This window comes from Procambarus clarkii, chromosome 69 (assembly GCF_040958095.1).
Source record: "Procambarus clarkii isolate CNS0578487 chromosome 69, FALCON_Pclarkii_2.0, whole genome shotgun sequence".
In the NCBI taxonomy this organism is placed as follows: domain Eukaryota; kingdom Metazoa; phylum Arthropoda; class Malacostraca; order Decapoda; family Cambaridae; genus Procambarus; species Procambarus clarkii.
Genome location: NC_091218.1, coordinates 27,443,845 through 27,457,136, shown reverse-complemented (window position 1 = coordinate 27,457,136; position 13,292 = coordinate 27,443,845). Strand labels below are relative to the sequence as shown.

Sequence of the window (13,292 nt, the reverse complement as noted above, 5' to 3'; positions counted from 1 at the left end):
CGATTATCATCACTGTAACCATCAACATTTCACACTGTTTTGATAAAAAAATCTGTGGTAAACTTCTATTTATTTTACATGTATTAAGCATTTTTCTTCAGTATGGTTTTTCATGGTTATGAGAGCTCCAAACATTTAATTAATCACGTAGAAAATAACTTACCTGATGAATCTTAGTGAAGATAGTGTCTGGAGAATTGAAATTTGGCATGTTTTTGCCAATTCATGCAAAATGCATCCCTCCCCATGATGCAACTTTTCAATATGCTGACTAACTCAAAGATAAGCATTTACTGCTCTGTGAACAGGCCATTAGGTAACAGGAAATACGTCAACCATTTGTCCCGCTCGGGACATAGTAACTTGCTCTTATGACGATATTAGTATTAGCGTACGGTAAAGAGATCTTGGCAGTACCCAGTGTGTAGGATGGCATCCTACTGATTTTCTCATTGCTACGTCACGTTAATGTGAATTATTGGTACATTCGAAGAAAAGTGTTGAGGGTAGAATTCCTATACCACAGCTTGAGTGTACGGATGTAATGTTTAAAACACTGACTTTGTATGAGAAGATGCCTCAGGAAACCTAAAGGATTCAGATGAATTCCAGGTTACATTGCATTCGTAGTCACGATATTAGACCTAGTGTGTGTGCTTTGGAGTACCCAGTGTGCAGCGAATCCTCTCATTAACTCCTACTGAATTAACGAATGTTGTTATTCTCTATTATTATTTATTTCATCAATTATTAATATATGTTTCATCACTATTGTTTGTTTCATCATTATTATTATTTGTTTCATCATTATTTTTGACAAAATCAATTGGAACTCTGAGGTGACCAGAACCCGCGACCTAGAGAATCCCCGCCACTGACACCTACAGGATTCTCTTGGTTCCAGATTCGAATCACCTCAGAACTCTAGTTGATTTTCTCACTGATATATGTCAAGTTAGTATGAGTTCTCTGGGTATCGTTATTGTTTCGTCGTTATTATTATTTATTTCATTATTATTATTATTTGTTTCATTAATATTATTATTGATTTTATTATTATTACCATTATTTGTTTGATTATGATTAATATTATTTATGTTTCATTATTATAATTAATAGTTTCATCGTGATTATTTAATTATTATTATTCATTTAATTATTATTACTATTTTGTATTTATTTATATATATATAAGAATTGTTACTTTTTGTAAAGCCACTAGCACGCATAGCGTTTCGGGCTGTTCCTTAATCTAATTTTTTTCTTGGAATACGACCCGCCAAATTGTTTAACAACCAGGTACCTATTCACTGCTGGGTGAACAGAGGCTAAACTTAAGGATTGACACCCTGTCATTCTTGCCTGGGCAGGATACAAAACCAAGCCAAAACGTTCGTAAAGCGCCATGAGAGTTTATTATCACTGCCCCACGAGGAATGCACAAATTTGGTCCATCATGATTAATATTATTATTTGTTTATTTGTTTCATCATCATTATTATTTGTTTCATTATTTTTATTGTTATTTGTTTCATTATTATTATTATTATTTGTTTTATTATTATTATTATTATTTATTTCATTTGTATTATTAGCATTAATTGTTCATTTTTATATTTTGTTTCATGAGAATTCCTAATATTTGTTTCATTATTATTATTTAAAACAAATAAAATGCACTATCCTGAAATATATAAACCTCATGACCCCCCACACACATTATTGTGATATATACCAATGAAAAAATCCCCTGCAGCTTTGAGGTGACTTGAACCTGCGACCAAAGAGAATCTCAGTCGCTGACGCTAACCACTCTATATATTTCATTAGCATCAGCGGCTAACCCACCGTCCAAGTGGTTGGTACAATTCCTCCCCCCCCCCCCCTCACTCTTGTCCCATCCCAAATCCTGACCTTAGCACTGAATCAGTGTTATATTGTCGTAATGGCTTGGCGTATTCCTCTGATATTTCCCTTCCCTTCTGTGTATCTGATTTTGGAGCGTACAGCGGATGAATTACGTTGCCTACACCAGAGTGCTTGAGGGTCATATGTTAAACTCGGACTGGCTTTAGGAACGGGTTACATGACTTTTCCAAGTCATGGTGGTCCACTCAACGTCAGTGGTTGGAATTCGCTTGGTCAAAGGTTCGAGTCACCTAAGACCTCCAGTTGGTTTTCTCATTATTATTTATTTCATAATGATTATTACCGGGTATTTGTTTCTTTATTATTATGTGTTTCATCATTATTATTATTTGTATTGTTGCTGTTACTTAACACTCGCTACTAGTTGATAAAAGTTTCCTATACAATATAAGTATAGAGTGAAGCTGAAGCACCATTAAAATCGCCAAAAGGAACTGCCCCACAGAAACACAGAGGCCTGCAAAAAAGTTTATTTTTCTATACATGTGATCCTATTAGGGTTGTGTTTGGACTACTGCTGAGCCGAAGGATGCACCCTAAAAATTGTGCTTGAGGGAGATCTTTTCTCATGTGTGTATGCAAAGGGTACGAGATAAGGGTCAGCTGTGTATCGAAGTGGTAGTGGATGAGTGGGGGCCAGCCTCACACCTCCCACATTACTTTTCGAAGGTGACGCCCTTAGCGCGCTGCTCCTCAGCAAAGCGAATCTGTTCGATTGCGTGGGCTGGGAGGGGGTGGGGCGTGGGGATCAGTGGAGACTCGGGTCGGTAGCCGTTCTCGTCAGCGATGAAACGGATCTCGCCTACGGTGCCGTCAGGCAATGTGAACCTGTGTGGGAACGATGATTGGAATTAACGAAAGACGAGCATGAGGTAAAAAAGGTTATTAGAGAAAACTCAAAGCTAATATTATTATATATCACTTGGATCGGATATGAGTACGAAGTGAATGAAGGGTGTCCAACCACTTGAAACATCGAGGGATTGAAGACCAACAGTGTAACAAAGGAGCACATTGCTTAACCAAACAGGTCAAGTGTGTGATTCGTAACCAAGAATCTGTCTCTGACCCAAAGGAAGTATCAAAACGTTCGTGCTGCGACCTACCTGAAGACGCCATTTATGTTGCTCTGGCCATCAGCCCCAAGGGTGCCAGTCCTCTCCTCGTAGATGCCGTTGCTGGTCTCGAACTTGTAGTTGAAGTTACCGTCGCCGGAGTCGTCTCTCTCGTCTAGCGTTGTTTCCGCGTCCTGTTCAGGGCGAGCGGCGGCCAGAACGACCAGGCAAGCGAAGAGTATCTGAAAAACGACGTTGACAGTGATTAGATTATTATAATAAGAATGGTGATAGTGTTAACTATGACGTCAATATCACCACACTTGCCGAGCATGAAAGTAGCATCAAGCAAAAACCACGAACTTCGAAACATGGGAAAATGAGAATAAATACGAGACGTCTAAATAAGGTATTTGAATGGAAAAGGAGAATAAGTGATAGAAAGACGGATGGAGGAACAAGCGGGCATATCGGCATTGGGTATAGATAACCGAACTGCTGAATAAGCGGCTGAATGAATTGATAGATGCCGCATTTGATGAGCGAATGGTTAGACGCAGCAACGCCGTATCTGCTTCAATGTCTGCTCCCAGCTACCTCCTGTCCTCCGACCCCAGATACTCATCCCACATACCTTCCTCCCGTTACCCCTTTTCTTCCCCACCCACCGCCTATTCCTATCACTCCTACTTGGTGCTACATATTCTTTCTGGCTTGGCGCCTTCTTTGATAATTCTTTACTTATCACCCCTCCGGCCCTCCACCTGGTAGAAAGAAAGCAAGAAGCTGTGTTATTGCATCATTGAAATCTATTATGACTTTTACTGTTGGCGAAAACATCGGCCGGAACGCCGGGGGTAAGGACACACAGCCAGCTGTTGACAAGCCTGGCACGGTATGAGTATACAGGATGAGAGCCTAGGCAGTGCTGAATCAAAGGCAGACGTGAATACAAGAAAATGCCGTAGACAAAGATGAAGAGAGACTCACAGACCAGCAGGAATAATAGGGGAAAGAGTGGTTGAAGATAATAGTAGCTTTGAGCCTAATGAGAATTTAAATCGTGAATTAACAGATCCAAGAATGGCACCCACAAGAGCGATAATGCGGATATAAATCAGAAAAAAGAATGATGATCAAAGCCGCAGGTGTTACAGTCGTTTTCCATGCTCTCTCTCTCTCTCTCTCTCTCTCTCTCTCTCTCTCTCTCTCTCTCTCTCTCTCTCTCTCTCTCTCTCTCTCTCTCTCTCTCTCTCTCTCTCTCTCTCTCTCTCTCTCTCTCTCTCTCTCTCTCTCTCTCTCTCTCTCTCTGAGAGAGTCTCTTTTAGCCTCAGACTGAAGAGACTGAGACTAAAGACAGCAGTCATGGCCAGTACTCACAAGCTTCATGTTGTCGGTGTGAGAGTCAGTTGAGAATGCTGACCAACCAACTGGGCCCCAGCTATATATACCGTCACCGTACCCCCACAGGACAGGCAGCGAAGGTCTCTTGCAGTGGTCAAGGACCTAAGGTGAAGGGGGTATAATGATGGAGGGTTGGGGTGGATATAGTAAGGGAGGGACGAGTATTGGTGCTACTGATGAAGATAGACAGAGAGGGATGATGATGGATGATAAGAGTAGAGATAGACATGGAAGGATGAGGATGGATGATACGGGTGGATATAGACAGAGAGGGAAGGGGGATGGGAATGGATGATATGAGCAAAGATAGATAGAGTAGAGATAGACATGGTAGGATGAGGATGGATGATACGGGTGGAGATAGAATGAGAGGGAAGGGGGAATGGGAATGGATGATATGATCAAAGATAGATAGAGAGAGAGAGAAGGGAAATGAGGCTGGATGATAGTAGTTATAGACAAGGAGGGTATTCACTTAAATTAGTGGAAATAGATTGAGAAAGAAAAACTTAATCGGTGATGCGAAAGGGGTGAATGGCAATGGTAAGCGGATATAAAGAGTTGGGGAAGAAGATGGAAGTGAGGCTGGAGTGAGAGAAAAAAAGCCAGAAAGTTTGAGAAGAAAGACTTAGATAAATATCATAAAATTTAAGAGTATGTTTGCCCTCTACCAAAACCTATAAAAATCTCCCCCACCAGTTATCACATAATAAGTGTACCTCTCTTAATATGTCTCCTCCACCTCCCTCCCCCGTCCCTCTCCTCTACATGCAAATAAAAATGAATATTAAACAAAATCCTGTATTTTTCAGGGACGTCTTATCACGTGAGCCGCTTTCATTGTTGATACTAACGGCTGACGCGAAGCACTTAGAGAACCAACGTCAACAGTGAACTTCTCTCTTTCCTTACGCTCAACAACGACGAATATCAGAATGGCTTACGTACCACAGAAAATAAATTAGCATTTAGGAATTCCCATTCTATGAACGACAATCATTCAATAAGAGTTATATGACTATGATAATCCTGAGTATCCCATATACAACCATCGCATGATCAATTTGTTATTCAATTTCTCGATAGTTTTACGTTCATCGTGATAAGTAATCACGGGAATCTTTAGTGATTTGAACAGCTTTTTCCTTTTTATGTGACTGTATTATAGATTTTACTGTACAGGCATTCAATGCATTTGGCAATCTTCCTTGGATCAGCCTGGAGTTGGGTGAATAGATTACCGAAATTCATGGTCTGTCCGGGTTTTACGAAAATAAAACATGACAAGAAGGACTATATGAGGTATTATATGCACAACATTTCATTCCTACCTGGAACACTTTAAGGTAAGATATGGTGTTTGGCATGTAGATGATTGATTGATTGATGAAGATTAAGCCACCCAAAAGGTGGCACGGGCATGAATAGCCCGTAAGTGGTGGCCCTTTTGAGCCATTACCAATATCAAGAGCTTGATACTGGAGATCTGTGGAGGTGCAACTGCACCCTGCGTGACGGGAAATGTCTCCCGTGTTGGCATGTATGGTAAGGGAGATATATATAGTCAGGGAGAGGTGAGGTATAGATTAGGTAAGTCAATCCGAAGCTCAGGTACTGGCGAATGATGTCATCTTCCATTCGGTGGGGTCTAGGTCTCAGTTTTGGTAATGATGCTGAGTCGTTGTTTTGTATGTTGAAGTTAGGTCTTTACCTTTCATGAGGATTGCCTCTAGAATTTATAATCTTTTGCCGTCAGTTGCAGAATCAAGTATATCTGTGTGATCCTCAAGCATTTTCATAGTGAGCGCCACATCGTGATTAGTTTGCATATGGGTTTTTTGCAGCTCCTGCTTGTAGGCAACAAGTCAACATTCTTGAAGGGTTGGAAATGATCATGCATATATAAGTTGACCGAAGGTTACATCCTTCATGGGGAGCAAGTGTATTAGTATACCATGTTAGCTTTCTGGAGAGGGTCGCTTGTTTTGTTCTGGCTATACTTCATTATTAAGTCTGCTGTTTTTTTGGTCTTATAGTAAATTATGAGTTCAAGTTTTTGGTTAGGTCAACTGGTTTTTACTCCTCTGGATATGATGTCCTTCACAGTGCGTTTATTTATCTTGTATTTGGTGTTCATGATAGATTTATAATATAACTTGATGGGTGGGGGCGTCTGCTGGTGTGATTGGTTAGAGCTGTACCATTAATCTAGATATTTCCTAATGCAGGTGTTCATTTCTTTGTTAGTTTATTCATTGTTTTCTCGGGCCTACAGATTCGTATATTCTCTGTGTACCTTTTCCCAGTTTGTACAGTGGGTGAGAGCGCTACGTATGTAAGAGTTCATCACACTTCTCTTGTATCGGTAGGGGCACTCGCTGAAGCCATACAGACACAAACCAATTTTGGTTAGTTTCGTGTAGACTTCATTGGTGAAGGTGGTGTGTCTGGTCTCGACGTCTACATCAACGAATGATAGTGCACCGTTGATACTAAGTTCATGTGTGAATTGGAGTACTTAGAAATCGGTAAGCAATCGCTTGATTTTTTCCAGGCTCTTGAAAGTCCTTGACGCAGAGGAAAATGTCATTAACATACAGATGATGAGTTACAATAACGTGGCTGAAGATTGATGACCAAACCACAGATCAGCCAATGGAGAAACTACGACCATTCGGTCCGTCCTGGACCATTATCAAGTCGTGTGATAGAAGAGAGGATGTTGTTTTAGATTTAGCTACTCAGAACGAAATGTCCATGTAGCAAGAATGTTACATTGTGAGCCCGTAGTGGACTTACCTGATACCGGAGCGGGGCTGTAACTGTAGTATAACCTGGCACAGGAGACACCATGATAACTTTTTTTTGATGATACGGAAGGTACGGGCAGAGAGGATGTTGTTGTTGTTTTAGATTCAGCTACTCGGAACAAAAAGTTCCAAGTAGCATTGCTATGATGAATCCGTAGTGGACTTACCTGGCACAAGAGCAGGGCTGTAACGGAGAGGATTGTTGTTGTTTTAGATTCAGCTATTACGCAGGCTACTCCAAGTAGTCCGTAGGTGGTAGACGTTTGGAGTGAATGTGATCTATGGTCGGGTAATATCTTGAAGTGTCTCTGGGTCACTGTGTATTTCATAACATTCTCGTTGTTTTAGATTCAGCTACTCGGAACAAAATGTCACGTAGCACGGGCTATAGTGAGCTCGTAACTGAGTTCGCTTATTCACGATAACCTTGTTACTGTGATATTTGGGTCAAAGTTTTAATGAAGAAAGAGTTTCCTTTGTTTCGCACTGGTTTTAGTATTTCGTTTAAATAACATTATCTTGGTGGCGGATATAGATGCACAGTGTTCACCATGTGTCCCATTCTTCAACTGTTTTTTTTTGTACCATTGTGTTCGCTGTGAATTTTTAATTTAATGCAGCTGCTCTTGTTGGTAGAATTTTGAGTTTGATGCGCACAGCTTCAGTTGCTTTACATTCTAGTAAGTAATGTAATGGTGGCATTTCTGCAACTGTTCCACAGATATGACGCTCTTTAACTATTGTGGTTTCACAACATGTTGTTGTTGTTGCTTTAGATGGTGAAATGACAGCTTACATAGTCGATGTCGGCTGAGGCAGTAGATGTGGTGTAAGAATGTAAGGTACATCCAGCTAAGACTAAGCTGGATGTTGATAGTTGGATGAGAATGATATGTACGAACTCAAATATATCTTCTTTCATATTTTCTTTATGTCTGTCGATTATTTCGGTATTGTTGGTCATGATATCTCTGACCTTGCTTATACACTGAGATCGCAGAGGTTGACAGTCCCCAAGTGGGCACATAAAGGCAAAGGCAACCTATATCATGCTATTGTGATTTCGGCTAGAATTGTCTGGACGGAAGGTTTGGGATATTATTGCCTAAAACAGAGTGTAAACGAGTATCATGTAAAACTTCCTGCCCGAAACGCTGTGCGTATTAGTGGCTTTAGGCATATTGTGTACAAGCTGAATCTAGAAATCCATCATTCTGTTAGTAACTCATTTTTAATGTATGTACTTTTACCTGAATGAACATTTATTCATTTATTTATTATATCTATTACTTAGACTGTAGTTACCGGCCTTCTGAGCGCCATGTGAGTTCAGTTGAACTTCTGGTTGCAATGCTTTTAAGTTCGTCGTTAGTGGATCGGTAATGCTCGCATCTAGGGAGGCCAGACAATCACATGTGAATAATAAACAACAAACTCTTACTTCTTTAGATGAATGGAACTTACAATATTATTATAAAAACAAATACGTAGTTGAGTAAATAAACCTTGTCAACAAATGACTGAGCATTTAAACATGGGACAACATAACCTCGTGCTTTACCGGGAGGGGGAGGTGGAGGGCTTTCCAGAAATATTTGAGGTCAAGAGTCATGTTTGAACGAGAGAATGTGTCCTCTCTCAGTTATTGGCACGTCTGGCACTTACAACACTGATACCTCTTATCTTTTTATATTTGAGGGGAAGACGGTCATGGAGAGTGTAGGAGAGAGACAAACACACACACACACACACACACACACACACACACACACACACACACACACACACACACACACACACACACACACACACACACACACACACACACACACACACACACACGCACACACACACACACACACACGTGTTTGTGTGTGTGGACCTCACGTCGCTGGAAGACTGGAAAGTTAGAGGGAACATGGTCTCCACATACGAAATTCTCAAGGGAATTGATAGGGTAGACAAAGACAGTTTATTTAACACAAGGGACTCAGGCACAAGGTGACACAGGTGGAAATTGTGTGCCCAAATGAGCCATAAAGACATTAGAAAGATTTGTGTTAGTGTTAGAGTGGTTAATAAATGGAATGCATTAGGAAGTAGTATGGTGGAGGCAGACTACGTACACAGTTTCAGGTGTAGATATGAAAGAACCCAACAGGCTCAGGAACCTGTACACCGGTTGATTGACAGTTGAGATGCAGGACCAAAGACCCGAAGCTCAACCCCGAAGTGTACCAACCACTTGGGCTGGACGGTAGAGAGACGGTCTCGCTTCATGCAGGTCGGAGTTCAATTCCTGACCGTCCAAGGGGTTGGGCACCATTTCTTTCCCCTGTATCCCGTACCAAATCCTTATCCTGACGCCCTTTTCCCAGTGCTATATAGTCACAATGGCTTGGCGCTTTCCCCTGGTATCATTGCCTAAAACAGAGTGTGAAAGAGTATCATGTAAAATTTCCTGCCCGAAACGCTGTGCGTGTTAGTGGCTTTAGCTCCTTTCCCTTCAACCCCCGCAAGCACAACTAGGTGAGTACACACACACACACACATACAGTAGTAGTCATGTATAGTCATAGGAGGGAAAAAAACGTATAGTAGCTTTAATATATATAACCCCTCACCAAAATTCTTCTTCTGGACAGAAGACGCAGACAGGAATATGATAGAAACAACACGGCTACCATTAATATAATAGAGAGAGCAGCTTCTGTCGATAGTCGGGACGGATCCGGACTACTAATAATAGAGACTTCAACCACGGGAAGATGGATTGGGAGAAAGAGACCCACATGGAGAACCAGTCACATTGAGAGCTACACTGCTGGACGTGGCAACAAGAAACTTTATAAGCAAACACATGAAGGGACTGACAAGAATGAGAGGAGAAGATAAATCAGCTATGCTTGATCTGATATTCACCCTAAATGAGTCGGGTATAAGGGAAGTTAAGTTGGAAGCACCCTTGGGAATGAGTGATCACAGTATATTGATCTGTGAGTACCTAATAGAGCTAGGAGTTATCGCCCCCCCAAAAAAGAACTAGAAAACAAGGTGTTGGCGTTCCGAAAGGGAAATTATGAGGAAATTCCTAAGGGATATACAATGGGACTCAGAGCTAAATCCATACCAGTAAGACATGATGGACTATGTCACTCAAAAGTGTCAGGAGGCAGTAAAAAGGTTTATCCCGGCCAAAAGTGAAAAAAATAGAAGCAAAAGAAGAATCCGTGGTATAATAAGGCATGTATGGAAGCAAAAGAACTAAACAAAAGGTCGTGGAGGAACTTCCGAAATAACAGAATACCAGAAAGCAGAGACAGATACCAGAGAACCAGAAATGAGTATGTCAGTGTGAAAAGAGAAGCAGAGAAAGTCTATGAAAATGATATAGAAAATAAAGTCAAAACTAAACCAAAGCTACTCCACAGTCACATGAGGAAGAAAACAACAGTGAATGAACAGGTGATGAAACTTAGAACGGGTGAGGACAGGTACACAGAGAATGACAAAGAGGTGTGTGAAGAACTCAACAAGAGATTCCAGGAGGTTTTCACAATAGAACGAAGCGAGGTCCCTGCGAAAGAGTGTTGGCCAGGTGGCAGTAAACCAGGCGGCCTTGGAAGGGTTTGATATTACCAGAGATGAGGTTAAGAGGCATCTGTTGGATCTGGACGTGACAAAAGCTGTTGGTCCGGACGGAATCTCACCATGGGTATAGAGAAAGTGTGCAGAGGTACTTTGCTTGCCACTCTCAATGGTGTATAGTAGATCACTGGAGAAGGGAGACCTACCAGAAATATGAAAACAGCTAATGTAGTCCCAATATACAAAAATGGTGACAGCCAAGAGGCACAGAACTACAGGCCAGTGCCCATAACTTGTATACCATGCAAGGTGATTGAGAAGATCGTGAGAAAAAATCTAGTAGCACATTCTGGAGAGAACGGACTTCGTGAGTAACCACCAACATGGGTTCAGGGAGGGTAAATCTTGCCTCACTGGATAAATAGAATTCTACGATCAGGTGACAAAGATTAAGCAAGAAAGAGAAGGATGGGCTGACTGCCTTTTCTAGGACTGTCGGAAATCCTTTGACACAGTACCCAATAAGAGGCTGGTGCATTAGTTGCAGAAACAGGCAAGAGTAACTGGTAGGGGTGCTGATGTGGCTAAGGGAGAACCTAAGCAATAGGAAGCAGAGAGTTATAGTGAGGGGGTGAGACCTCAGATTGGCGTAAGTCACCAGTGGAATCCCACAAGGCTCTTTACACGAAACAATATCCTCATTCTGATATACGTAAATGAGCTTCCAGAGGGAATAGGCTCAATCATCTCAATGTTTGCTAATGATGCCAAAATTATGAGAAGGATTAAGACAGAAATGGACTGCTTGAGGCTTCAGGAAGGCCTGGACAAACTGAAGAGATGACCTAACAAATGGTTATTAGAGCTTAACCCAAAAAAATGTATTGTAATAAAGATAGGAGTTGGGAGCAGGAGGCCAGATACAAGGTTTGGGAGATGAAATTCTTCTAGAATCAGAGAGAGAAAGAAATGGGGGTTATTATCACGCCAAACATATCCCTTGAAGCCCATATCAAGAGGATAACATCAGCAGCATATGCCAGGTTGGCCAACATAAGAACGGCCATTAGAAACTTGTGTAAGGGATCGTTCAGAACCATGTACACAAAATATGGCAGACCAGTCCTGGAGTATGCAGCCCCAACATGGAGTCCATATCTCGTCTAGCATAAGACTGAACTTGGGAAGGTTCAAAGGTTTGCTACCAGACTAGTACCCGAACTGAGGAGTATGACCTAAGAAGAGAGACTACGGGAATTAAACCTCACGTCGCTGGAAGACAGAGTTAGAGGGGACATGATCACCACATACAGGTTCTTAAAAGAATTGATAGGGTAGATAAAGACTATTTAGCACAAGGGGCACACGCCCTAGGAGATACAGGTGGAAATTGACTACCCAAATGAGAAATAGAGACAAATCCATAAGGGCCGTGACGAGGATTCGAACCTGCGTCTGGGAGCATCCCAGACACTGCCTTAATCGACTGAGCTACGATAGGGTTAAAAGGATTGAAACCGAAGTTCTACTGAACTTACTGGATCCCGTAGCCTCTGCGAGGAACAAACCAGGCTTTTACACAACCCCCCCCCCCCCTGAACCCGAGCTTTATCAATAGGTCGTTCTCCCTCTTCGCCCTTACATCATCACACACAGAGATCACACTAACGTGATGCACCAAATGAACAAATCCACAAGGGGAATCCCTTGTGGATTTGTTCATTTGATGCATCACGTTAATATGATCCCTGTGTGTGAGAAATAGAGACATTAGAAGGAATATGCTCAGTGTCAGAGTGGTTGACAAATGGAATGCTTTAAGAAGTGATGTGGAGGAGACTGACTCCATACACAGCTTCAAGTGTAGATATTGTAACGAGTAATCTTTATACTCGCTCATTATCTCATTTTCTTAATGGCGTAACTAATTAACGCTAACTACGCAAGTTATAATCTTATCCCTAATTACGGGTAACAGTTCTCACATCCTCCTATCCTAGTAGAGAAAGGTGAGGGGTAGTCACCAAATATAAGGAAGTGATATGAGAATAGACCACATCACTTCCTTATATTAGTATGCAGCCCCAGCATGGAGTCCATATCTAGTCAAGGATAAGACTAAACTGGAAAAGGTTCAAAGATTTGCCACCAGACTAGTACCCGAGCTGAGAGGTATGAGCTACGAGGAGAGACTACGGGAATTAAACCTCACTTCGCTGGAAGACAGAAGAGTTAGGGGGGACATGATCACCACATTCAAGATTCTGAAGGGGATTGATAGGGTAGATAAAGACAGTCTATTTAACGCAAGGGGAACACCCACAAGGGAACACAGGTGGAAACTGAGTGCCCAAATGAGCCACAGAGATATTAGAAAGAACTTTTTTAGTGTCAGAGTGGTTGACAAATGAAATGCATTAGGGGGTGATATGGTGGAGGCTGACTCCATACACAGTTTCAAGTGTAGATATGACAGAGCCCGATAGGCTCAGGAATCTGTACACCT

The 13,292-nt window shown here is 41.6% G+C and overlaps 1 protein-coding gene across 1 annotated transcript; it reads right to left on the bottom strand.

The window, feature by feature from the left end:
- Positions 1-2,384: 2,384 nt before the first annotated feature.
- LOC123772323 (cuticle protein AM1159-like) lies at positions 2,385-4,404 on the bottom strand. The gene is made up of 3 exons (XM_045765413.2): positions 4,365-4,404; positions 3,036-3,226; positions 2,385-2,757 (listed from the first exon to the last, which is right to left on the bottom strand). Exons 1-3 carry the CDS (start codon positions 4,371-4,373, stop codon positions 2,586-2,588), a joined length of 372 nt encoding a protein of 123 aa, XP_045621369.1. The 5' UTR covers positions 4,374-4,404; the 3' UTR covers positions 2,385-2,585.
- Between the last annotated feature and the right edge of the window lie 8,888 nt (positions 4,405-13,292).

Coding starts and splice junctions, on each gene's coding strand:
- LOC123772323 (XM_045765413.2), bottom strand. Junction 2,758..3,035: donor AACATAAATGGCGTCTTCAG/GTAGGTCGCAGC, acceptor GTTCCCACACAG/GTTCACATTGCCTGACGGCA.